The sequence below is a fragment of the Trichoderma harzianum genome (genome assembly GCF_003025095.1).
Source record: "Trichoderma harzianum CBS 226.95 unplaced genomic scaffold M431scaffold_12, whole genome shotgun sequence".
NCBI classification, from domain to species: domain Eukaryota; kingdom Fungi; phylum Ascomycota; class Sordariomycetes; order Hypocreales; family Hypocreaceae; genus Trichoderma; species Trichoderma harzianum.
In genome coordinates this window covers 1107752-1133561 of record NW_020209260.1, presented here as the reverse complement: position 1 = coordinate 1133561, position 25810 = coordinate 1107752, and the positions used below count along the sequence as shown (strand labels likewise).

General features: G+C 45.8%; 9 protein-coding genes across 9 annotated transcripts; 4 read left to right on the top strand and 5 right to left on the bottom strand.

The window, feature by feature from the left end:
- Nucleotides 1-58: 58 nt before the first annotated feature.
- Nucleotides 59-5110, bottom strand: M431DRAFT_8638 (hypothetical protein; the record flags this gene model as incomplete). The annotated part of the gene is made up of 2 exons (XM_024923669.1): nucleotides 59-193; nucleotides 902-5110. 2 exons carry the CDS (start codon nucleotides 5108-5110, stop codon nucleotides 59-61), a joined length of 4344 nt encoding a protein of 1447 aa, XP_024771112.1.
- Nucleotides 5111-5753: 643 nt separating this feature from the next.
- M431DRAFT_123137 (hypothetical protein) lies at nucleotides 5754-6934 on the top strand. Its single transcript, XM_024912176.1, has 5 exons — nucleotides 5754-5935; nucleotides 5995-6131; nucleotides 6191-6307; nucleotides 6380-6538; nucleotides 6595-6934. Exons 1-5 carry the CDS (start codon nucleotides 5865-5867, stop codon nucleotides 6807-6809), a joined length of 699 nt encoding a protein of 232 aa, XP_024771111.1. The 5' UTR covers nucleotides 5754-5864; the 3' UTR covers nucleotides 6810-6934.
- A 921-nt stretch (nucleotides 6935-7855) lies between these two features.
- Nucleotides 7856-9950, top strand: M431DRAFT_523294 (hypothetical protein). The gene is made up of 2 exons (XM_024920534.1): nucleotides 7856-8973; nucleotides 9076-9950. The coding sequence occupies exons 1-2, from the start codon at nucleotides 7956-7958 to the stop codon at nucleotides 9855-9857; spliced, it is 1800 nt and encodes a 599-aa protein (XP_024771110.1). The 5' UTR covers nucleotides 7856-7955; the 3' UTR covers nucleotides 9858-9950.
- On the bottom strand, nucleotides 9942-11424 carry M431DRAFT_242162 (hypothetical protein). The gene is made up of 3 exons (XM_024913723.1): nucleotides 11397-11424; nucleotides 11088-11204; nucleotides 9942-10985 (listed from the first exon to the last, which is right to left on the bottom strand). Exons 2-3 carry the CDS (start codon nucleotides 11199-11201, stop codon nucleotides 10026-10028), a joined length of 1074 nt encoding a protein of 357 aa, XP_024771109.1. The 5' UTR covers nucleotides 11202-11204; nucleotides 11397-11424; the 3' UTR covers nucleotides 9942-10025.
- A 1891-nt stretch (nucleotides 11425-13315) lies between these two features.
- Nucleotides 13316-15073, top strand: M431DRAFT_93497 (hypothetical protein; the record flags this gene model as incomplete). The annotated part of the gene is made up of 6 exons (XM_024924481.1): nucleotides 13316-13460; nucleotides 13510-13543; nucleotides 13603-13767; nucleotides 13826-14297; nucleotides 14350-14677; nucleotides 14736-15073. The coding sequence occupies 6 exons, from the start codon at nucleotides 13316-13318 to the stop codon at nucleotides 15071-15073; spliced, it is 1482 nt and encodes a 493-aa protein (XP_024771108.1).
- Nucleotides 15074-15311: 238 nt separating this feature from the next.
- On the bottom strand, nucleotides 15312-17499 carry M431DRAFT_150452 (glycoside hydrolase family 27 protein). Its single transcript, XM_024912816.1, has one exon. It carries the CDS (start codon nucleotides 17224-17226, stop codon nucleotides 15355-15357), a length of 1872 nt encoding a protein of 623 aa, XP_024771107.1. The 5' UTR covers nucleotides 17227-17499; the 3' UTR covers nucleotides 15312-15354.
- A 1011-nt stretch (nucleotides 17500-18510) lies between these two features.
- On the bottom strand, nucleotides 18511-19659 carry M431DRAFT_485275 (hypothetical protein; the record flags this gene model as incomplete). Its single annotated transcript, XM_024916272.1, has 6 exons — nucleotides 18511-18555; nucleotides 18583-18758; nucleotides 18834-18888; nucleotides 19168-19289; nucleotides 19358-19521; nucleotides 19568-19659. 6 exons carry the CDS (start codon nucleotides 19657-19659, stop codon nucleotides 18511-18513), a joined length of 654 nt encoding a protein of 217 aa, XP_024771106.1.
- Nucleotides 19660-21739: 2080 nt separating this feature from the next.
- On the top strand, nucleotides 21740-22656 carry M431DRAFT_242130 (hypothetical protein). The gene has a single exon (XM_024913722.1). The coding sequence runs from the start codon at nucleotides 21794-21796 to the stop codon at nucleotides 22547-22549; it is 756 nt and encodes a 251-aa protein (XP_024771105.1). The 5' UTR covers nucleotides 21740-21793; the 3' UTR covers nucleotides 22550-22656.
- An 805-nt stretch (nucleotides 22657-23461) lies between these two features.
- Nucleotides 23462-25471, bottom strand: M431DRAFT_498676 (hypothetical protein; the record flags this gene model as incomplete). The annotated part of the gene is made up of 8 exons (XM_024917720.1): nucleotides 23462-23668; nucleotides 23717-23955; nucleotides 24014-24080; nucleotides 24137-24347; nucleotides 24404-24569; nucleotides 24629-24891; nucleotides 24975-25147; nucleotides 25223-25471. The coding sequence occupies 8 exons, from the start codon at nucleotides 25469-25471 to the stop codon at nucleotides 23462-23464; spliced, it is 1575 nt and encodes a 524-aa protein (XP_024771104.1).
- Nucleotides 25472-25810: the final 339 nt, after the last annotated feature.

The following is a 25810-nucleotide window of genomic DNA, read 5'->3' as shown; positions in this document are numbered from 1 at the left end:
GACAATTTCTACGGTTATACGAAGCAACAAACCTTCTGGACCGAGTTCATTTAACTATCTATGAGCCGACACCGCGAATCGCATTCAATCTTGAAGAAGGAGCTCTTCTGGTAAACACATTGGTATCATTGAGAACCGTGATACTTGGAGAGGCGCCTGAAGACTCAAGAATATACGCCAGTGGTCTTCTCATCTGTAATATGTAAGTATTATCCCAATTCTTGGAGTGATCAAAGTTTACAATTTGGTAGCGGTCTTCTTCTCGTATACGATAAATGTGACAGAGAACGGACACTAAATTATAACATGAAAGAACACTGGATCGCAGCCACTCTCCCGTTGCAAAACATAATAAGAGACGTATCCAACCTGATTCAACCGCTGAATGATATCGACGACGACTCCCTGAACAGTCTCCCGCCATTTGTCCACTTTTTGATGTACAAAGCTGCAAAGATTTTAACCAATTCTATGAGAGATGAAACCAGCTTCAGTACGAACATCCAAATTCTCAAGTCATTGCGAGACTTCTTAAATCTCATACAAACCCGGTGGCTTGCTGCAAGTAAGGAAATGTAGTTACCTGACTGTTCTATCACATGCTCACTAATATTTAGGCCGTTATTTAGGCCTCTTAGATGATGATACTACCCCGAGAATCTTCAAAGCGTTGGAAAGAGAGAGATTAGAAGATGAGTCATCGGTTTCTTCATAGTAGACTCGACGAAATGATGAACAGATCGATGACTGCAATTTGAGAGCCTTTGCTTAGGATGAACTATCACTGTAACCAATGAACTCACGTTCACAATTCACTTCACAGAAATAGCTTCTAATGTAGCAAATAGGCCCACCAGAACTGTTTTGCATTCTTGCTCTAAGGCTTCTAAAACATATGTACTCTCTTTCCAGAATGGAACATGGCGGGAAGGAATCCTTTGTTCTCATCAAGATTCTCTACAGCGCTCTGGAGAATCTTTGGCGTCTTTTTGAGGACCGAAACCGCAAGATACTTGTCCATATGCTTAGCTTGCATCTCAAAAAACTTTTCATAAGCTGCCAAAACAGTGTAATGACCAAGTGATATCGCCGCCTCTTTTGCATGCTCGAGGAGGTCGTCAAAAAAGTTGTCGTCGTCTTCATCATCAACATTGGCGACATTGGCTTTTGTATCATTGACAGCTTCACTGCTTGTCGAGAATGGGAACCTCTTCGAGAGAGGCGACATCGGAGAGAAACTCTTGGCTGTCTCGAATCTCTGGAGTCCCGCATCGGTAAGCTTGTCATAGCTATCATTTGCCAGAGTTGTAGCCTTTGACAGCTTCTCTTCACCTTGCTTCGCATTTTCAGAGCTTTTGATGTACGTTTCCAGGATCTTGCACATCTTTCTCTTCTTGCGGTCCATGTATATCTGCCACGCACTCATGAGTCCCGGTTCTACCGCAGAGTTGGTAAAGTCGATTTCAGTAGCGGCTATGCGCTGGCCATAGAATTGATGCGTTGAGCCCAACTCGAGGAAACAGAGAAACCACTTCGCGCCTGGAACTCCAGAGAACCGCGCCAGTACCCATTCTCCAGCAACAAGCTGAAGCTGCGGCTCTTGGATATAGTCGAGCATTCTGACGACTGTTTTTTCTTCCTTTGTGGCGCGTATGTAATCCGTCGTATCCTTTTCTTCTGCTTGCTTATCTTGGTTGCCTTTACCAATCGTGGTATTTGCGACCAAGTTCATTCCTCCTTCTACTACTTGGTCCACACTTTGAAGCTCGATGCTTCCCTGAAGCTTTTTGGCTCTGGTGGTTTCTTTAATGATTTTGTCTTCAGTCGCCTTTTCCACGTCCAACTGCGTTTTCAAGATGCGCTGCTCGCATGCAAAATGCACGGCAACATTCGCAAACCCGGTGCTGATAGTGCACCACCCAGAAATCTTTTGCTTCGGACTGGTTGCCTTTGCCACTTGTCGCACCAGCTTCTCCCGGTCAATCATTGTCACAACAATTCGTTGTATGTCAAAGATGCCTTCAATTCCCGAGCTATTGACTATGATCGGGTTTGGACACGCCAGGTTTTCGGCCGTAATCTTCTCGCCGTCGTCACTCATTTGCCTCTCCAGTCCCTCGGGCTCAATGACGTTGAAAGCGATGTCTTTTATCTTCTTTGGTAGAGGATCTTCTTTTTCGCCTTGTGATTTGTCGGCATCGCGCATAACCCTCAAATACTCGGTCACACCTGAGTCAAGTTGTTTCCATTCAGGCTCTGCTGGCGGAGGCGGCGCTGGCGGCGCTGCGGGCGGAGCGGGTGTTGCTTCCTGCGGCACAGCTTTCTCCGATGTCTTGGAGGAAAACTTGCCGAATCCTGATTTGATGTTTTTGCTTAGTCCAAACCCTGGAAGACTCGAGGTCACTTTCTCAGAGGAAGACTTCAGGCTCGGAAGAGACGGGGTCAAATTGAGCGACCATGAAGACTTCTCGTCACTGCTTGCTGCATCCTTCGAGCCATCGTTCTGAACACTCTGGTCAGAGGCTGATTTCTTAAGCTGTGCGCAGTGTAGTTTGACGTAGAGAAGAATTTTGCCAATGTTAATGAGCTGGGGCTGAAGGTTGTCAAAGGTAGAGTTGCTTATGAACGATGTTATTTCTCGCACCCAATGCAAAGGTATACTCTCTCGTCTCTTGTCTTTCACGCAGTCTATCGCATCGCGGAGCATTTGGATAATCCCATGATAAGTGACCATCGTTTGTTTTCGGTCTTGTCTCACTTTTGCTGAGATCATCATATTGTATCGCCGGCCACGATCTTCGTCAGTCCCGTATGCCTTATGAGACGCGGGATACATGGACCGACCACGAACAGGGCTTCCCATCTCTGCTCCGGCCCAATTAAACACGGACACATCATTATGGGTGACGATAACTTCGTCCAGAAGGCGAGCAAGAGCTTTCGCATAACCTTCCGCATGGAACGATGGGAATCGAACACCAAGAATACCCATGAGAGCATAGACGTGGTCGACTGGAACAGTGGCAACTCGACTGCAAGATAGTTGTAGAACAAGCTGCGCGGGGAATCCACTGCGAGCGATTCCGCTCTTCCACGTTGTGAGAGGTCTCACACCTCCAAATTCGGCAATAAACCGCCTGTCAGAGACGATGAGATCACCTACTTTCGCGACAAGACAAAGTAGGAGAAATTTGATGACTTCCTCGGTATCATTCGCATCACTTGGACTTGCATCGCCAGATGGATTAGGCAGGTGGTTTTTCTTGAGCTCTGCTAGGAGACGTATTCCACTCTCGTCTGATCCGTGACCCTTGCTTCTATCCAAATCAGAGGCCGCCAGACAGACAGCTCGTGAAATCTCGGACGTAGCAGTCTCTACTGTCATATTGGCAGGAAAGCGGAACCCTAGAGCATTAAGTACAGAGATAAGCTGTATCGACTCTCTAACTTGCTCTGCTTCGATCTGGTACGTTGTTTCCCAGCGGCCACCGTTGTTGCTCTCATTGACAAGTTCAATGTCGGTTTCTCGTAAATACGGAATGAGCGCGTTGAAATCCCCAATTTTCCACTGAGAAAGCTTTGTGTGGTTAATGACTTCTGGTGGGCCTGCGTAGATGTTTGATTCAATTCCCTGGGTATGAAGTTCAATAAATGGAACCAGAGGATATATATCCCCAAGATTCTCAATGGGACGACTGAGAGGTGTCCACTCGGAGTTGACGAAATATGTCATTTTGCTCATAACCAATTCCTGCAACGTCCATGCTCGGCTTGCCCATTCAATTGTAGACTTTATCTCTCGGAAGCTTGGGATGTTAGGAGTCACAGCTGGCACTTTGTCTCCGCTGTTCTTCACCTCTCTCCCAAATTTGAGCCAATCGTCAATCGCATCAGCTTCTCGCCAATTTGTATCCAAATGCACAAGACAAAACTCGGCATTTGAATACCAATCTCCCATCAACGACAAAGACTGGGATAATTCTCCATAGTTCTTCTTGTCGATGCAGCATGTGTCAGACCAGATGTAGCGAGCCCCACGTCTCTGGAAATGACTGGTCCGGAATATTCTTTGCGCTTCTTTTATCGAATTGTGTAACTTGATAGCTGACTTCCATCTCTGTAGCCGACGGATCAACTCATCCACTTCATCACCGAGGCGGTTGCTCTTCTGAAAGATTTGAGTACGTTCTGCAACAGCCTTCTGCTTTATAAGCAAGTCCTCAAAGTCCTTCTCTGCTTTGGCGTATGCTTCCTCTGCCTTGCTAACGACCGTAGATGTGGTGGCATGATCCGAGTTCTCTGGCTGTGGCATATCAGGGCCACCACTGACAATACCTTCCGCAGTTGCGGTAGGAGTTTCCGCATTTTGTGAATCTTGCGTATTGCTGTCAACCACCTTTCCGGCGCGGTGGATTATGGTGTCAAACATCTTCTTCTCGATCTTACTCAGATCAACTAGTGATTTCTTAGAATCTCGAGTTTGCCGGGCCGAGTTCATTTTCCATTTCATTTCGTTGGCTTCAACTTTTCTCTTGATAAGTTCTTCCACGCTCAAGCCCTCCGATTCTTGTTGTAAGATCATCTCGATTATTTGTTGTTGGTCGATTATATCGAGTGTACACTGCTCAAGAACCAGAGAAATATCATCGCTCTGAGCAGCTAGAGTCTCGATATTGGAGGCAGCCCCAGTTCTGGTCCTTATGCGCTCCATATACTTCTCCCTGGCACGCATAAAATGAGCCAGGGTGATCTCATCTCCTTTCCAACGATGAGACAGTATGCAATATGAGTCAAGATGGGAAATGTTCCACGCATCGACTATGTTGCCAGTATCAAGGTCAATCATACGTAACGGCCGTTGGGGCCGCTCCGTATCTGGAGCTTCGAGAAACTCGATGTCTTGCAGGGTAGAGAGAGCACTATCCTTTGTCCGTGTGAAAGTTGGCTTAAAATCCGGGACAAACCATAGGTTCAAGGCTGCTCGGAGCTTCTCTGGGCTGCTTCCGATATCATCAAAGATCTTTTTAATTTTTTCAGGCGTGATATCCGTGTAGTTGCTCAGGTCAGTGACCCTTGCAATCTTATCGGATATACTGGTCATCGAGGCCATGGTGATCAAAATGGATGGCTAGTACCAGCCTCTTGGTGTGCAAATACCCAGGAAATGAAAGGATGACCACCTTTGTTTTGTTTCTTTGAAGAGACTCCAACGTGGGCTTTGGGCAATTATAATACCCCTCAAAGCAATTGGGTACATGCGGCTGAATATGTGATGAGGTTATCCCGCGAATTGGGGCGCGGAGACAGAGCTTGCAGATGCGCTAAGACGTCAACTCGATTAGCCGCAATGGCCATAGATGATAAATCAGAGCTTTATCTGGAGAGCAACAGGCTCATAGCCTATAACTCTCTGCCACGTTGGTCCTGTGTGTTGCATTTTTTTCAGCTGGTCATCATTTGCTGGGTCTTCTGGGATACGGATGCCTTCCAGCTGCTATGCCATTGGCGCCGTTGCAGAGGCGCAATTAGCCTGCATCGGTAGGCTGTCTTTATTCGGAAATAGCTCTGGGAGAGCCCGGAAATGCTCGTACATACATGCAGCAATGACGGCCAACTGGTGGGTCAGTAGGATGGATCAACCTGCTGAATGGTGCCCCGAGCTAGCCCAACGCTCTCGTTTCTAGCGTGTGATTCAGGCAGGATAGGAGCATCGCCATCACTCTTCTTCTACCGGGGTCCCTCCAGAGTCCCCGGCTTCTTACAAAATTCCCAGTATTCTACTCACAGCCCAGGGGGAATCTGCAATCTATCCTTCCTGAGGATTCTTCACTATCATCATCTACAACCTTCTACACATCCTTAACATGGCGTCGTACCATAGAGTTCTAATGACCTTTGATAGGTCAGTGACACAAAAAAGTGTAGAGTGCAATTAGTGAGTATCTCTTCCATATTTTCATTTATATGCATTCTAACAGGCCCCTTTTTTGGCAGTGACATTCACCCATGGGATGTGCTGATAGATGGGTCACGATGGAATGGAAAGATAAGACTCATAGGCTACGTCGATGTGTTTTTTCTCATCTGTTACTCAGGAGAGTCCCGCTTCGAGAAGGGCATCATTATATACAGTGAGTCTTTCCCAATCTATGATGATTCCAAAACGCAACTCTGCTCACAATCTATTTAGAGGATGATGAGATTATCCAAAAGTTGATGGAAAGTGCGGGCGTGACACCAGAAGGTCTCGGCTTGCAGCTCATGAACGAAAAGGAAGTCAAGGCAGCAGAGGGTGGAAGAAAGGAAGGTACGTGGGATTATTTCAGTGCTAAACCTTTCAGCTTCCGCAAAGACTCATTTCCTGAATTCTGAATTCTAGTGTTGAAAAAGTATTTCGACTTCCAATCAGTGAAAGGAGGTCTTGACTACACAATCACAAGTCTCGGTCATGAGGTGGGGGTCAAGACGGAATACGATGCCTCAACTTTGAGAAAATACGTCATCAAAATTCGCAAAGGCAGAGATTCTATAATGAAACGTAAGCTTTGCTTAAATCTACCGTGTCATGGCAACATCTAACGAGCGAATTATTAGCGAGAGTTCGGAGAGGGGTCAGTCAACATGACCTCTTCGACCTCATGCACGACGCAGTTCGGTTGGGAATCATCACGCAAGCCGAGCTTATCGGTCAAATCATTGGAAAGACCATTGGTGGATCGACGATGGAAGATGTTACATCGAAATATCTTGATGCTCTAATTGGAGCGAGGAACTCCAAGAATGTTGCACTGGAGGCAGACAGACAATGAGCCGCTGCTCCGTAGATACGAGAGTAAAGCACCACACGTAGAGCAGCTTATATACAGAGTATGTACCTATATTGCCAGACCAGGCTCTCATTATACATTGGCTTTGGGGGCGATGAAAGAGCTCCATTTATTTTATCCACTGGGTCATCTCCGTTCCATGATGTTGGTACTCTTGAGCCTCAATCATTATAGAGTTGCATGTCATGCCTCCACTCCCACTCTTGCGGTGGTCACAAATTTGCGCTCTGTCACAAATTACCAACCAATCACTTAACCTAGTAAGCTACCTTGGTCTCAGAATTAACGACTTCATCGCCCAATAGATCTTGTCTCTCGTTTGTCTAGCCACAGGCTTCACTCAGCTGCGTTCATTTAGCCGGACTAACCAAAAACGAAGGCTATTCAGTCGCATTGCAGCAGCGACCTTCTCCGTACATCTCTAGCGCTCTTAATGACAGACTCAATTCCAACCTTTCGTAGCTTCAATTGGCTGTAGCTCAGTCGAAAGGCGCTGAGCCTTGTTTTCTTTTTTTTTTTTTTTTTTTCATTACCGAAGTGACCAAAGAGGGATAAAGTAGATCGAATGTTTGTGCCATACCGAGAGCATTTTTGATTGGTATAATTTAGCGGGCGCAGATTCTTTCTCTCGACTTGGACCAACGCCATATTGTCCTTTACCCACTTACTCCAAGTTGTTACTTCATGAATACGAACACCTCTACGGCAAACAAAATCGCAGCATTGTAAAACAATCTACGTACTCCCATCCGGATCGTCGCAACCCTAATCGTCGGCATTTCACCGTAGAAGAAGAATTCTTGGCGGGGATCGCCAGAGGAAGCGGGGTGGTAACAACACCAAAGTTGACGTGTCTGGTGGGTATAGCTGCAGGACTATTGCCGGCGATTGGTTGTGACAGGCCTTCAAAATTTGGGGGCTAGGCTGGTGAGGCTAACAGTTCGGCGGCTAGAGCTCATTGCCCCTGCCAAGCGGTGGACGAGTATGACTTGATTCACGTACGAGTAGGCTTCGTCCTCCATGACCAGTTCTCATCCAAACCATCCTCTGGCCTCATGCCGGGGCGAGAAGTAAAGGGCCAGAGCCAAGCGAAAAGAAGAGGCCATCAACAGATGCTCATATTACACCATGTCTTCTACCGATAATACTGAGCTGATTCTTGCCATTGTGGCACTTATCATTTCTATTCTAGCCTTTGTTATCGCCATTCTACAGGCCCTCCAACAATATTTTGCATCGGCTACAGGTTATTCTTCTTGCAGCGAAGCTGTAATAGGGAAATGGTCGCGATTCTCCAGGCGTAGTATGCTTTGGTCTGAGTTCCGCATCGAAGTACATTTCGAAACACCCGTCTTATTTGTCGCAAGGCCCGAGAATACGAGAGGGCCTCTCGGAAATGATGAGGATTTCCGTACAGAGGATAGGAAGATTATACGCCTTGACGGCAGCCACGCAAATCTCAAGTACACATCAAGCACTGAAGAGTTCAACGCGCAGCAAAAGAAGAATAAGCAAGAAGCTATCCGTACAGCAGACAACGAAAACGCAACATGGTGTCACTTGCTGATGACCATCTATCAAATGGAGAATGAGTCGCGTTCTTGGCAGCAGGAATCGCTAGGCTACCAGCCTCCCTTAGATCCATCGCCTCCTCACTCGTTGGTTGTCTGCATGCAGAGAAAGCAGCGAGTCTGGGATAGCATTCCCCAGGGTCTCAGTAAACCCTATGCCACAACCACTATCTCGCATCTAATCGAGATCGCTGCTATGCTTGGCATTCACTGGAAGAACTTCGATTTGGATAATGATCGTTATCGAGCTCAAGGCAACGGTTTTGTCTTGTATGGCTCTTACGTCGATAATTTGGGCATATCCTTTACTTTTCAGAAACAAGGCCGAACTGTATTTGGACAAAATCGCCTAATTCCAAACCACGACATCAAACAGTTGTGCTTTGGTATGGCGCCGACAATTCTCCATCGTGAAATGCTCGTCAACGTCGATGGGGGCGAAGATCATGCAACCTTACAACTCGGCACCTTGGCAGAGATTGCTGATACTCTGGCGGAGTTTGGCTGTGATAACAACACGATTGGCTACTTTAGAAAGAACGCCGAAACTGCTCGTCATAGCCATCTATTTCCTGGTATGTCGTGCTCCGATATCTGCTACTCTCTTCATAACAATACACGACCCCTAGAATGGTTACGATGGTGAAATATCTGTTTATAGACTAATTGTACCACAGTTCCATTCGAAATATTAGGCATGGTCGGTCAAATACTTCACATAAAAGATACTGCTTTTCGGATGCTTCCTAATCCCACAGTATATTACTGGGAACCCAACACATTTTCCCTGCCCACACTCACCAATAACATTGTCTCTCTATTAAGAGTAGTTCAAACACAGACGGCCCGTTCCGAAGAGAGTGATCAGATTTCTGACATATTGGATTGGTGTGATGACGTTGCGGAAAAGGTTGAAAAGCCGCCCAATGGATCGATCCATACCAACATCAGCGGTACAGCAACGGCCGATAGGATTTCACACGTGCGGGGAGGCATAGAGCTCTGTGATCAATACTTGAAAGGTTCAGATATGGTAATGATTTACCAAGTCGTTCGCGTACACATCCAAGAAGTATTGGGGATGTTGAATCAGAAACCGGGCGACGAACCTGAGGATGAGAGCCATGATTCCATTAGCATAAGCGACTTTGATTCCGCTACGGTTGACGAAAAGCATCACATCCTCGCACGATTATACTGCACATCGGTACGGCTTAACGTCATAGAAACTGTTTACAAGCAGCGGTCACAGTACAACCAGAAAACAAACACGCTTGTGGCGACTTCGGAAGACATGGCGGACTCAGAAGCCACAACAAAACGTGAGATTAACAAGATTTGGTGTGCCCTCATATTCCGAATGCTTCACTGGCTGCAACTGCACGACTTTCATAAAAAGGACATTCAGGTAAGCAAGGGCGATGCGTATGAGAGTCGCACACCGGTATACATACTTTAGGCTGTATGTCTGGTCGGTGGTAGAATAATGTCATAGCTTAGCAACGAGTGGTGATTTGAGATTTCCTCATTAATTCAATTCAATATTCGCTACACAATGTACCATCTAGTGATAAGATACTCAGGAAAAATACAGGTAAAAACGTGGGAAACCCATCAGTTTAGAAGCTCAGTAGTTGTACTGGTTAGGCTCCACGGTCCTCTTAACGATTATAGACCACTGAGCAATCAAGAAGAAACCAACAAACCCAATCAGAGACATGGACAGGAGGATAATCTTGATGGAAAGAATAGCCAGGTTTTTCCAACTCGCCCATGTAAAGGTGTGAAACGCGTCGGAGATCGTGGCGTAGCCTCGGCCGCCTAGGATCGAAGGTACTACCTTGCCATCAAAAGACCTATCAAATGGAATGATGGCATCATCTTCAATCGGAAGAAGAGACGCTTGGATTCGCATCAGAACAACCTGGCTGGGAACGATGAAACAGATGGACCCAATAATGGTGAGGAGGATGACAAGGGCGCATTTGGAGTACAGGGCCATATCTCCAGTTGCCATGTCCATTCTAAATTTGTATGTATTGTCAGGCATGAGAAGATTGAAACAAGGCCACTCGAATCCCATGGACGAGGCTACCCAGTAGGGCAGCCACCTCGTGATCTCAACCGCGGCCCAGTGAATAACGACCGCTTTCCATGTTGCGCTGAAGGTGCGTCCAAACGAAGGCACACGTCTCCAGAATGATCGGGGGCTTGGCTTAGAGATGATGAGATGCAGCCAAAGGGTGCTGAATTGAACCATGGCGAGTGCAGGAAGAAGTCTCGACAGACGGCCAAATGGGAAGGGGATATAACGAGCAGCGATTACAACTGGGAATGCCGTCACGGCACTCTGGAGTAGAGCGCAAGAAAAGCCACGGAAGTTGGCCATAAAGCCGTCGGTCTCTACCAAAAGGCGATAGATGGCTGCTGGAGAGGACGAGTTTATCCGACTGGGATTGTCGACAGAGTTGAACTCCGAGGCCCGCTCGTCCGCAACATTGCCGAGTCTGATGGGGTCGTTTTCTCCTCGTTTCTTGTCTTGCACAATAGCAAACACCGGATAAACACGGGGCAAAGTGTAGTTGAACTATTTTACCAGCGATCTCATTAGTTGCGATTAGAAAGTTACCATCACCGCGAGGCAAGAGATGACAATGCCGCAGTGACTCAGGGGGCTACAAGCACGCACGATAATAAAGAGAGGCAGGAGAACTGCTAGGTCAACCAGCAAAACAACGCGCGACCACCAGGGTGCTTCATAAGCAAAATGGACGTTATCGTCATGATAAATAGCCCATTGCATCGGCTGTGTATGTGCTGAGGCAGACATTGTAAAGGCGCGCCGGTCAGTGAATCATTGAAGAAACAATGTGGGAAAAGGCGGAAAGAAAGTGTAAGATTTTGAGATTGACACGGGATGAGACAGTCTCGTGCGTTCTTACTTGTTTAAATCCGCGACTTTACAGGGCTTAAGGGTGGGGGGTTTTCCGGCTGTTACCTGTTCAGAAGTGCCATTTCAGTTGGCAATTTCCACTTTTGGAGAGGCGTAGCCATAAGTTGACTCACTGAACTAGTCAAATACGAGGGTTGAAACCGCGAACACGATTATTACGTGGCCTACATGCGCCGTGCGTAAGACAATTGTTGTAAACACTTGTCAACATAGTCACGATAGAGGCCAGTTGTGTAAATAACATTGAAGAGAAGAAGAAGAAGACACGACATGTGAAAATACCATGATAAAGTTTCCGGTGATTCCGATGACAGCCAACTAAAAATAAAGAAATGAGTGAAGAATTAGCGTACCAAATAAACATGGCTCGGTTGTAGTACCCGGACTGGTGTTATGGTGGCTAATAATTCTTGCAAAACCGCGAAGCTAACGCAGAATAGAAATCAGCTCCCGGACAAGGAAACAGAAGCCGAGTAGCACCACAAATTTTCCTTCTTTACTTCTTCTTATATGTGTGAGTTTCTTTCGATCTAGACATTTTTAAGCTTATAATTTGAGTTGCCACTTTAGCTGTCTTGGCAACCTGAATCAGTCGATCGCAGAATACGAACAACGTAGAACCGTGCAGTGAATGCTGGAGCTTGGTTTCTTCAACTTGAAATCGGCTGTCGCGGTGCCTTTGAGCTTTAGTCTTCACCTTTGTGGCGCGTCCAGTTTCCATATTAAACCTTCATTTGATAGATGTGTATAGTAGTCTCAATCAAAGGTCTATTTTTTGCTTTGAGTCCTTTCAGAGTTCTGGTGGCATTACCTTAGTGAAGTTTGTCGGAAGCACGTACCCTAAAGCCAAAGAGATACGTCTGAAACCAAAGGCATTGACATAGCTCCCAATTTCGACATCCATGAGTCAATGAAGCATCCATGCTCTGGATAAAACATTCCAAGAAATCATTATGCCTTAATTATTTAGCAATTATTTTCCCTAATCAACAGAAATTCATCCCTATCGCCATAAGCCTAACTCTTTTTCACAAACTGGTACTCCGTAGGCTATTATATCATCCCCGCTTCAGGGCCGCTGGCCAACACCCACTTGATGACATGGGCAAGGCTGGGCTATGTATGTGCATAGGGCGCAGTCCCTTTCGTACTTTCGTGTGAAAAGAAGAAACGCTTATTAAAGAGCGTATTAAGACAACCATATTTATTCTTCAAGATTCATCTATATATCAAATTCACAGCTACGCAATTTTGCCAAGCAGCACATATGCAGGTTCAGCAAAGGTTGATAAGTTTTTGCCATTTGCCTACACAGTATGGTTCCAAAAGACCAATGTCATTTTAGATGGCCTACTCGGTAGAGAGAAAACCCGCAGGTGAGCGCTCGCCTATCTTTACATTAGCCGCTCCAGTGATCTCCGAGGAATTCGGAGTACATCTAGCGATTTTGCCGATGCTATATCACCTAGTGTAGCACAACTACATGTAATTACCAGACTGCAGTACCCGCAACAGGTTGGACAATGGGCGCCCTCTCTTTCTTTAGTCTGGGGTACTTGTGGATTTAACGGACATTTGAGTGGCGGGGTGCAGGACAACGGAAACAGAACTCTTTCGTCATAGGACAGCCGCGTGCGGAACTGCTCCTCTTCGGAAGCCAAGTGCCGGTCTTGACTGTTGAGGCGTCTACAAAGGGAATCATCAACAGCAGGTCGCAGGGATCGGCTGCCACATCCCGGAGATAGAATGGAGTCACCAGTTCAAGACAAGAAAGTCAATGTGGTCCCCTGGTTTTGTCTTAGACATAACCCCGCAAAAGATCATTTCCCATAAAATCTGGGGTTCTCGCGAAGCGTTCGCGACGCACTGTTTTGCATCAACACTGCTGGGAGATCATAGATCAGACAATGCAGCTTTTCCAGTCAAAGAAAACGGCAGAGACGCAGCCAGACATGGATTTGGCCATGCAAACAGGCAATGTTGAAAAGGAGCCTGTGTCTGTTCAGAACGAGAATGCTGCCGTGCAGCAGCCCTCCATCGACCCTGAACTGGAGCGGCGAGTCGTCCGGAAAACAGATGTAAACCTTGTGCCATTGGTCATGGCTCTATGTACGTTGCATCGTGCCTATTCTACCGCCTGCAGCTAATGTCTCTGTAGATCTTCTTGCTTTCCTTGATCGGTCAAATATTGGGTATGTATGCATCCTATCACAGAATTGCGACGTTGGTTGCTGAAAGTAGTCACATGCAGGAATGCGCGCATTGCCGGAATGAGTACTGATCTTAACCTGATTGGAGATCGTTACGACTGGCTGCTCACAATATTCTATATCCCTTACATCATATTTGAGTTCCTTGGGATAATGTGGAAGGTCGTGCCACCACACATCTGGGCAACCATCGTCGTTTTCATATGGTATGGGCCTGACCAAACACACTTGAGTTGCTTGGGGAGCTAACAGTAGTAACTATAGGGGACTAGTATCAACTCTTCAAGCAGTCACCCATTCATGGGGGGCGGAAATGGCACTTAGATTCCTCATGGGGGCCGCTGAAGCGGGTTACGGACCAGGAATCCCGTTTCTACTTTCCTTCTTCTATCTCCGACATGAAGTAGGCTTCCGCTGTGGAGTCTTTCTCTCTGCTGCTCCTCTTGCCAATACTTTTGCAGGTGCTCTTGCATATGGTATCACATCAGGTCACCCTTCCATTGCGAAATGGAGGGTATTATTCCTCGTGGAAGGGCTGCCTACAATTGTCATGGCAGCTGTGGCCTACTTCTATCTCCCAGATTCTCCCGAAAAGGCCAAGTTCTTTGATGAAGATGAGAGAAGAGTAGCCATTGCAAGAAGTGTTCGCCAAGCAGGCTCTTCTGCCAGAATAGGCGGAGTCGACTGGGTGGACTTTTTGAGAGGGCTGACTGACATCAAAGCCTGGTTCACCGGTGTAAGTTGATACAATTTTATTCCATAATGGTCAGCGCTGACAATTATCACAGCTCATGTATTTCAGCTGCAATGTCAGCTTTGCTTCTCTTCCGGTTTTTCTACCTACGATTCTCTCAGAGATGGGATTTTCCGACGTAACTGCTCAAGGCTTAACCGCTCCTCCATTCTTCCTGTCTTTTCTCATTACCCTCATCACGCCTTACATTGCAGATAGAACTCAGCAGCGTGCGTTCATGCTCATCATTCTAACCATTATCGGCGGCGTGGGCTATGTTATCTTGGCATCTGCCAAATCTGTTGGAGCCCGCTATTTTGGAGTATTCATGGCGGCCGGAGGCATTTTTCCTTCCATTGCTAATATTCTTCCTTGGGTATTGAGTAAGTGCGAAATAAGAACATCATGCTAAATGCACCTCTAACCCGCTTATCTTTCCAGATAACCAAGGTAGCGACACTCGCCGAGGAGCCGGAATCGTCCTTCTCAACGTCATCGGGCAATGCGGTCCCCTGCTGGGCACTCGACTGTATCCTTCCAATGAGGGCCCCTTCTACGTAAAGGGTCAGTCAGTTTGTGCGGCGTTTATGTTCTTTACCACGCTATTGGTCATTGGTTTGCGAATTCTGCTCGCCTGGGAGAATAAGAAGCTAGATCAGAAATATGGGACTATTGAAGAACAGAAAGCGCGACTTGCTGAGGCACAGGAACGAGGTCAAGTTGCCACTCAGGCTGTGGCGGTAGAGAATTACGGGCCTATGTTTAGATATGTGCTATAGAGGGTGTTGTACATCTAGACTACACCTAGTACAAATTGTCTATAAAGGATTGTTATTTATCCGCCCTCTTTGTACCCTTATGATATGTTGAGTTGCCCATGTAGAAACCGAAAGAATGTGTTGCGGCATTCTGTAATCTTGTCCAACCTCATGTACCACTGCAATGCAATTCATTCAAGGTTAGCAAGAGGATATCCAGAGTCACTTTTTAAACAATCTTTATTCGAACACATGTATTCTCTAGAAATCTATAAGAGGTTCTACATCCACCCATTTATTCTCTAGAAACTCCGTGTCAGGCGGAGAAGCTGTGAAGCACCCTCCGTGAGGGAAACAGAGTAAGATCCAGTCACTCTGGTTGACTTGCCCGTCCAGATGTCAGTAAAGATCCATGTCGAACCGGAAATACCAAGGTCCTTCAATGACACGGTCAACTTCTGCGAACCGTACAGCTGCGTTCCAAAGCCTCCGTTGCCCAGGTCCGGTCCGTAGTTGACGAGAAGAACGTAAGCCTCGTGGGTGTTTGAAGGGCCACCAATCCACGCCTGCAGCTGCTTGGCAGCGTTGCTTCCAGTTCCAGGGTTACGGGGCTGCATGGGATACTGCGCAAAGAAGTCGGCAGCAGCAATAGACTGCTTGCTGGTAGTCAGCTTAATACCCAGTGCATCGATTTGCTGCATGTCACCACCAATCACCAAGTTGGCAGCAGCTCCGAGCCAGTGGTTCTGGACAGTGGTTCTAATAGAATCGTTGACACCCGCAAGGTGCTCCGGGTTGACTGTGAATAGAGCATCCATATCGGGGTAAATCGTAATGGGAACATTACGCTGTGCCTGTAGGCCGATGTACTGACGGTAGTTCTCAATAGCACGCTGGCCGACCTGCCACGCCATCAATGTGTTGGTGCCGTAGTTGTCCAAATCTTGGTCAGTTCTCATCGATTCAGCAAGCTCGCTCCACACAGGCAACCAGGTCTCATTGCGGCAAAGTTTCCATGAAATATCAAGTCGAATCTTCCTGCCCGACTTCGCAATGGCCTTCTGGTAAGCCTTCACGGCGGCAGAGCTGTCGCAAGCGAGATTGGCGCCGTTTGAGGGGCTACCGGGGGTCACAAAGTCTAGTTTGAGCATATCCACGCCCCAAGAAGCCCACTGCGCGACAACTGAGTCATGCCATTGTTGAACACCATTCTTGCTGAAATCGAAGTCGCAGTTGATCTGGTCGTTGTTGCCGTTCAAGATATCACCAACCTTGATCTTGGTACCAACAATAGTCTGATTGTGTGCGACACAAGGAACACCGGGCGTGATGTAGACTCCCAACTTCAGGTCTCTGCTGTGCAACCAAGAAGCCAGCTGAGGGAGGTTGAAACGAGTGGTGTTATAGATAATACGGCCGTGCTCATCAACTTCATTGAAAGCTTGCCAGCCAGAATCAAGACTGCAGAGATCGTAGCCAGCGGCTTTGAACTCGGGTCGGGCAAGCACGCCACACTGAGTCTCAACGAACTTTTGGGTGTAGTAGAGGCCGGATTGTCCAGCGAAGGATGGCACAACCTGGGAACCGTTCTGCAGAGCCTGAACGCCGTAGGTATTCCAGCCTCGGGCAGAGGACTTGAATCCGTTTCGAGTCTTGGCAGTCTTGAGAACCTTCAGAGGGCCACCGGGAGTGGCATCTGGCTGAGGATAACATTCAGGAAGTCCGGAATCGCGATTCTGGATGCAGAATGGTGCCGGGTGAGTCTTGACAACATCCGTTCTGGAGGGGTCATTGGTGTAGCACGCATCCTCGGCAGCTGCCCAGTACCATTGGTTGTCGCTGTAGCCCCAAGTTGCAGTTGTGGAACCGCTGAGGAGGCAGAGATCGCGAATATCTTGAAAGGCGATGACGGCATCGTTGTTTTGACTTCCAGGGTTGGCTCCCAGGTTAGACTGTTGTTGCATGAACAGATTTCCCTTGCCGTCGTCACAGTTGACCAGGCTTGCATTGGCCTCAAAACGGGCAGCACAGTCCATGAACGCATTGTAACACTCAGTCGTGAAGTTGAGAGTTCCAGGAGTGTAAAGATTGCCACCACATTGAGTCTGCGCGGCCGCAGGGCGAAGCAGGAGTGTCCCTGCAAGGGAGATGAGAAATACAACAGTCGGCGCCATTGTGCTGAGATGATGACTAGACACTTTGGGCTGTTGCTTCCCTGCTGTTCAAAAGAAGTCTCTTTACCATCGTGATGGTGTCAAGGGCCTATTTATATGTCTTCATTTACGTTCTCGGAGCCGGCTTTTGCGAAACTCGATATTCATGTTCGGCACCTCGGCAAGACTTGCCGCTCGTGCGGTGAAATTTCCGGGGCCTAGATCTTGGAGCTGTTCTGTAGTCAGCTATCCCCAGGAACTGGTTTTTATCCGAGGGTTAATTACTCTTTCAATAGTCATTTTTTCTAACCCGATGGATGTATAGAGTATCCAAGTGCAGCATATTTTGTCACGAGTGTCATATCGTTTCCGGGGTTGGATGCAATGTGGAGTTTCTCCGCAAAGTCATGAATACGCCTTGTACGGAATCTGGGGAAATGTCCAACTTGTGGAGAGAAGCCGCGGACGATTGTTCGGCGTATACTTCGGGGCGCCAATAGCTAATGAACTGAATTCACCCCGCAAAACCATCAATAGGCTGAACGTGCTAAAGAAATAGGCGCAAAACGTACGATGTGATTCTCTCAGATGGCCAGATGGGTGAAAGCCTAATGGGCTTCTTACGAAGGGAGGAGTTAGTTGATATGTGCCTATATCCACTAACACGACGCGTGAATAATAAGTACCCGTGCTCGGCCGCATCCCTATATTAACGGCACTGCACTGGTAGACCAGGATCCTTCGAAACGTAATGCTTCAAAGTAGGTAGTAATTTGGCTCCCATCATCTATATACTGGTTTAGAAAACCAGGAGAAAAACAAACAAACTGAAAGGGCATGTCTATGAAATCGCCGCGGCGCGTATAGCTCGTGCAGTAAATTGCGATAGTGAGAAATCGAGAGTAAGACCTAGTGACATACTTTTGGCGCGTCAAATTGAATGAAGTAAAGCTCGCGCTGTATCTAGATCTCAATTGAAGCATAGTCTCTCCATGACTGTCTCAGAAATCCCTCCCAATAGAGACTAGAATGGCCGTTTCCACTATTGCAAAGAGACATGTAATAGATTCTGCAAGTACAAAAAAGTGTCTGAGCATTTCTCGTTGCGTATCTCGGCTTGAGGCGGAGTCTGTCAACAAAACTATTTCATAAGACTTGGCTACTTCGCATCCGCCATACAAGACGCTCTCTTTAATCTTGTGCAATTTATACAAGCCAATTTGTTTACTTGTTGTAAAAAGATATTTTTTTATGAGCAACGCGTAGTATACCACTTCCGGAGCTTTTTATATACCTGCATTGTTATCAGCCGAATAAGCTTATGGTGACTGAGTCGTCGGAGAATATACCCTATAATATGCCAACAGTTGCTCACACCCAGACAATTAAAATAGACAGCGTCTTGTCTAAGGAAATCGATTTGCGGCTCTGCATATGAACTTCCGCATCGTCCATGCAGGCGCTAAACAGTACTGGTTCAATAATCGCCTGTGCGAACCACGTCGTTCCGACGTTACTTTGGGGCAACAGGCCGGGCCACATAATCTTTGCGGCTGGACACATGGGGCATGAACTTCATGAGTTATTATTTAGTCTTTTGTATCGTAATACACTTCAGTCGTGCTCACCATAAGACATGGCATTGTGCACTTGGTGAGCAGAGAAGAAGAGATTTGAGTAGGACTGGAACGGATCTAATAGTCCTTCGAAGACTCATGCTGCATTGACCCCATGATTAACCGGAACGCGGACAATATAAAAAAATATATAAACAAGACTGTTTAATTATACAACGAGCATTAACTAAATGAACATAGCTACTGCATTTGCATAGAGATATGGGGAAATCCTGTATAAAAAAACCCATATCATAGCCAAACTTATAAAAAATTAAAAGACATCTTCTCAAAGTGCCTCGCAGCCAAGGCTCCATGATTTAATGCTTTTCCCACCATTGCTTACACAGAAGTTTCCATTAGATCCCGCGTATACCCTTGTCGCTTGTGCAAAATCACCGCAGTAGAAACCGTTGTGGAACATATAAATAACAGCCGTATTACCATTGCATACATTATAGTCACTCCCTAATAGAAACACTTTTCAGTTTTCTTTTTCTCACAGTCACTGTACAGATGTTAGAGGCATAACTTACAAGCCACCCTGAGGGAGTATACATCAGTGTTTCCATTGTAAGAATAGCACGGACCTCCACCATGAGATACATCCCACGTGAATGTAGATCCTGTGCTTGCATCACAGTTACTCGAGTATGGATATTCCTCGACAGTTGAGGAGCTGCGTGCAAAAAATTTATTGCTATTGACTATTAGTATTAGATCTTAAATGACAGACAGTCACTTACTCTGATATGTCTGTAATATTAGGTTCAGCAATCGGAGTAGAGAGTACTCCTATAAGTTGAATGGCAATAAGCAGGAATTTCGTTACAGCCATGGTTGCAATGTAGTAAATAATGGTCTACTGATTGGATATTAGATACTTCAATGTGTAGGTAATGTTTTGTAAAACTGATAATTTGGTATTTTTGCAAGATTTATATAGAATTTCAGACACTATATGTGTATATTTAGACATAGCTTACTATACAAGTTACACAGATTAATAACAATTGACCAAAGCAAAGTGCTTATAGAATGATATGATTTTCCCAGGGCCTTCCTGTAGTTACTCAGTTCAGTCAGGGCAATTGTAAAATAAAATCTTGACAAGTAATAGAAGACAAACGATAATAATGACTAAGTGAAAATAAAAAAAGAAATGAATGTACTGGTGTACCCAGACTCAAAAACTAGTTTCCAGTTAAGTCTAACTACTCTTAATCAGTCATAGTATACGCCGTATGTCAAGTGCCTCATACTAACAAGTACTTACGTACAACATCATGAGTTCCAAGGGGACTTTCTGTTGTTGCCTAATTTTGTAATGATGATAATCACAACCAAAACAGCATAAAAACAAGGTTAAAAATCGGGTCAAAGAGCTGGGGGGTTCAATTGCAGCGCTTACTGTATTTTGACCGCTATTTTCATTTAATTTACTCGGCATTTGCCCGTTGATTTCACTTTGAGTAACTTACTATAAGGCTTTATTCTACAGGTAGGACAAACATTTGTAAAACGCAACACAGTGATGGGCGGGAAGAAGGGCGGGAGTAGTTTCAACCAGAAACGGCGCCAGTAAAGCCAAGGTATCCTCTACGGAACAACGTTAATGTCGTCCTGCCACTCATATACTTGTACGTGTGCCACGAGTCTTGTCAGCAAGCGATCTACCAGCGACTATTTACCGCGGGATCCAAGCCATCTTCGACGTGGGTCAACTTTGAGCTTGACATTCACCACGCGTCAAGCGTTCATGCTACTAGGTACATTGATTCTCATTAAGTTGAGGTCTACTGAGTATACTTAGCCAATCTTAAGCAACAGGCATCTTCTGATTAAATGGATAGAAAGCGCCAGAAAACTTCTATTTGCGGGATTTTATCTGCCGTGTGTAGAGTGCAGAAAGAGACAGACTTGTATCTCAGGTGATACAGAGAGACTTGTAGACGAAATGAGGTCAATGCACTCATCAAAATTGATGATGTAAACGAGCTTCAGTGTAATTTTACACATCTATATCATCTTTGGACCAATTGGCCTGATGATAATCAGGGTTCATCCACCGGTGAGACCAAGGCGTATCTTCAACGTCTATGTTTAAACACCCAGTCAGCAGGGCCGTAATACGGCAATGGTCATCAGAACGCTATTGAGAGATACCTCGGGATAAATAGGCCAAAAGTCGCGATTGATTTCCTATTCGGGCGTATCATGATATGTGATGAAAAAATTCCAATGGCTGGCTGACTCGCCTGACTCAAAGCCCAGCCGACGCCTCGGCCAAGTACGAGGTCCGAAGTGCGCACTCAAAAGACTCAAAACGGGACAAGCTACATACTAAAAACGTTCAAATTCATTCGCACTCGGGAACGATCAGGTTCCCGATAGTCCATGGAATAGGGTCCCCATTTCAAGAATTGCTTACAGCGTAACGTCCCATCCACTCGTTTATCATTTTGAAGCCTTATAACAGTGCCAATCAGCAAATGATTATGACCCTGAATTATGGCGCTGATCTCGTCTGGGCCAATTATCTAAGAATTTTCGTTAAGTTCGAATCAAAGTAAATGGCTGTTTCAATAGCCATATCTTGTACGCTCTGCAATTCATGAGCAATTCTGATATGAATTTGATCGTATTTCAGTCAATCGGCGGTAACGGGATTATATGCCTATTCAGATGAGTTGTAGTGCAGCCGTATTCCCTCGGAAATATCCCAAATGTGGATCAAGTAAATCCGTCGCCAGTGTATCAGATTGGATCCAGTTTAGGAGGTGGTATGGTGAAAATTATCACCAGTACGAAAAAGATTCGGACTCTAAAATTAGACCAGTATTACTTGGCACTAGACCATGGCCTTATAAAGGGCGGACCATGTTGCTCGTAGAAGAAGTCAAACAACTCTTCGATCACTCAATAATATTTGTTCCTAGTGTTCCAGTCTAAATTTTATTTCTACAGCAACAATGACATCCAAGCCTACCCTTATTTTTGTATCTGGAGCATGGCACAGCCCTGATACATGGAACAAACTTACTGCTGAGTTGGAGCCTCAGGGCTACAAGACAATCTGTACCTCTCATCCCTCAACCCGGTCTGATCCAACGAAGGGCATATTCGACGACATTCAAGAGGTCAGAAACGCTATTTTGGCTGAGGTTACTCAAGGCCGAGATGTTGTGGTCGTAGTTCACTCATACGGCGGAATGGTCGGCCCAAGCGCTATCAAGGGCTTGACTGAAGCCACAAGTGAGCGGCCTGGACGTGTCATTGGCATTGCCATGATGGCGACTGGCTATTGTGTTACAGGCGTTGGTTTTCTTGAAGGAATTGGTGGCAACCCGCCCCCATTTTGGAGAGCAGATACCGATACGGGATTTGCTACGCTGATAGTTGATACGAGGGAGCTGTTCTACCACGATCTCCCAGAAGAAGAAGGCAAATATTGGGTCAGCCGACTGCTGCCGCATTCTTTGAAGTCCCTTACAGATAATGGGGAGCATGTATACTCAGGCTGGAAAGATGTTCCAACTCGATACTTGATCACGACTGACGATAGAACTTTCCCGACGGAGGTTCAATTGGGCATTGCCGAGAATGCCAAGCAACAAGGGGGTGATATTATTGTTGAACAAATCCACACGAGTCATTCGCCAATGCTCAGCAAGCCAAAGGAGACGGCTGACTTTATCGTGAGAGCCGTTGAGACTTTTACTAAATGAGAAAACCTGTATCTCGGGAAACACAAGTCTATTTCCGCATCAGCTTGTACAATATTGTATATAGACCTTCGTAATTGTTCGTCATATCCAATCAAATTGCTATTCAACAGTAAAATAATACATTCGTGAAATACAATGGGTCAGATCAGATCACTGGGACTTGAATAAATGGTTGGGACGCTTTTCCGTCTTTGTATCTAATTGCTGCCGTATTTTTCCGTCAATTGCTGTGACGTTTTTCCGTCTAAGGGCCCGAAGCTTATACTGGAGCGAGATTGGTACAGGCTATTTAGCTATAAACCGTGTTGCCTCGAAACTTTGGGCAGTGGATATCTCCAGAATTAAACCCGGCTTTTCACAGGATAAGGAGCTGGCTAACTTGATCAAGTTAGTAGGCTATCGTGAAAATAGCGGCCTTTGGGAATTCGATTTTTTCTTCTTTTTCTTTTGCGCTGTAGAGCTCTACCCCAAAAGGAAAGCGCGCGCCCTCCCTTTCTATCATGATCATGGCTTTCATAGTTTGACACGCCGCCTATATCATTCAAAGAGTTACGGGCTCTTGTAAGTTGATTCAAGTGAAGCCGGCTGTTATTTTGTTACAATATGTAACTTGTACGATGGTGGGTATGTGTTGATCAACCATAACGGTTTTCCTGATAATGAGCGCTATAGTAGTGTGGCATATGCAATTTGTATGAGAAACACAAGCAACACAATTGACAGATCACTTGGTTGACATTATATGGAATATTAATTTCGTTCAAAGAGACTTTGATACATGAATTCTTGGCAACAAATAGTTCTGAGAGAAATTTTTAAGAGAAGCCGAATGACTATATCTGCGTATTCACAGAACATACCGACTAGATTCAGTTAGCTTCCAATGTAATTCAGGTCCCAATATTTATTCACTTACAATTTCAGATTCTCTCTGTCCGTCAAGTCCAGCTGGTTAGTGTCCACCACGCGAACATCTTTAGTTCCATCGGCATTTGTCGTTTCGACGAGACCGTTGTTGGCTACAACATTACCTGCCTCGAGTTTGTCACGTCGCTTATTTTCGCGGCTGAGATATATGCGAAGAGTAATGATGATGATGGAAGGGAGAATAGCAGCAACCTATCATCTGTTAGCTGATTCGAATCTGATGTCGCCACCAATACATACAACGAGCAAAATGATCCAGGTGGGCTTGTATCGAGGCTTCCATCTGGGCTCAAAAAGCTGGGGCGAAATAATGTTTCCCAATCCATATCCAATATGATAGAGAGCAATAACTGTAGTCTTTTTGGTGTGTCCAGCAGATGCGTTTGCTGCCCATATCATTACAACAGCATAGGGTACACCAGTTGTGTATCGTAGCCAGACACCCACTATGAGGCCCCAGCGATTAGACCATGGGAGAGCTATTTATCATGAAGATTAGACACATATACACCATTGACAGAAACCTTTGAGAAATACCTAACAATAGTATGCTGGATATGACAGCAGGTACGTATGCGATGAGTGATATCCATGCTCGGGAGTTCTGGTGATTTAATTAATACGTATGCGCAGGAAACTAAAACCCACGACACAACTCACTCGGGTAAAGTGTAGCGTAATTGCAGCTGCAGAGAGTGTAAAAAACGCTATAACTCCGCTGACAGTGCTAAGCAACGTAGTTTGGAAAACTGTGAAGCCAAATGAGTTGATGATCAATGAAGTCTGATTGTTAATGCCATTGCCCATCTCCTGAGACCAAGCATGTAGAGCAAACAACCATGTTTTTGGGTCCTTGATGGCTTCAATAAATCTGAAATGCCAATATTAGATTCTGGAAAATTAATTTGTATATTTCATGTCTCATACTGATGTTTCTTGAATTGCTTCTGCTCGATACCAGAATTGTTGCCCTTTATCCTCAAGATTGCTTGAGCTCGTTCCTCGTAAGTCAAAAAATCGGCGTGCAGGGGGCTATCAGGAAAGAACAAGTATACTAAGCCCCCGAATATGATGGTAATTACACCAGTGATGACTGTAGAGAATTGGTTAGCTGTTGGAGCATCTGTAACGAATGAGAGCGAGGAAACATGCCCATCAACCATTTCCATGGGTGAAATGACCCTGTCTTAATCCACAGAACCCCGTAAGAGAGAAAGCCTGAAGTGATGGGGCTAGAGTTGCCGATAGACCACATGACTGACATCATCACAGCCTGCTCTTGATAGGTGAAGAACATGGACATGGAGAGGAGAAACGCGGGTACAATGCAGGCTTCGCTTAGCCCCAGGAGGAATCGGACGACAAAAAGAGACGCAAAGTTATTGCATGGGATATGCAGCAACGTTATGCCACCCCTGTGAATACCGCAGATAATTAGCCAATCGGGTCAATACCAATGATGATGGGTGTTTAAAAACGTTAATCTGGACCTACGCACCAAACAATAAGATTGCCGGCCAGCCATTTCCCAACAGGAAACCGTTGCAGAGCCCAGTTTTGCGGCCACTCGGCCACCATGTAACCGAAGTAAAATATAGATGAGAGCCAGTTGTATTGGTTTGAATTCAATTTTGCATCCTCTAGGATGCCAAGGATTGCTGAGCTCCCTAGCTATACTCAGACCAACGATTATTTGTTAATAACAGCAATATGAAATCGGCATTCAAGAAGCTGCGGCCAACGTACTGTCTGCTTATCCACATACATCAGATGATATCCGATGCATAGGAAAGGAAGAATTCTCCAGAGGCATTTGTTGCGGATTATTCGAGCTTCTTCCGGTGTCGGATCAGATACTTGGACCTTGGAAAAGAGCTTGTAGCTCTCGTCGGCCGAACGATCAGATAATTTGAGCGTGGTGCTCGCAGGCTCATTTTCCTCCTGGAAATCTTGCTGCGAGTGTGTCGTTTCCTCGTACGCAATTTTTGACGACATGGTTGTAACACGGGATTTACTGACCAAAAGGTAACGATGGCCTGTCCCAAACTCCTACATGATACTTTTTTCACGTCTGCTCTTTTATCCAAATATGAAGCTCTACACGTATCTAATATGGCGCCATTGATCTAGTATCGATCGTCATCGCTAATTATCATCTTGTTACGTTTCCCCAATGAGCATAGATAGGCAGTAGTGCCGATGTGCGGAGTCAATATGCCGGGGAGCAAATTTATAAGTTTTGTTATCAAGCAAGAGACAAAATAAGAGAGATTGCCGCGGGAATGCATCCGATGGTAGGTAATATTCCCGGAGTTGTGATATCCGGCGTAGTAG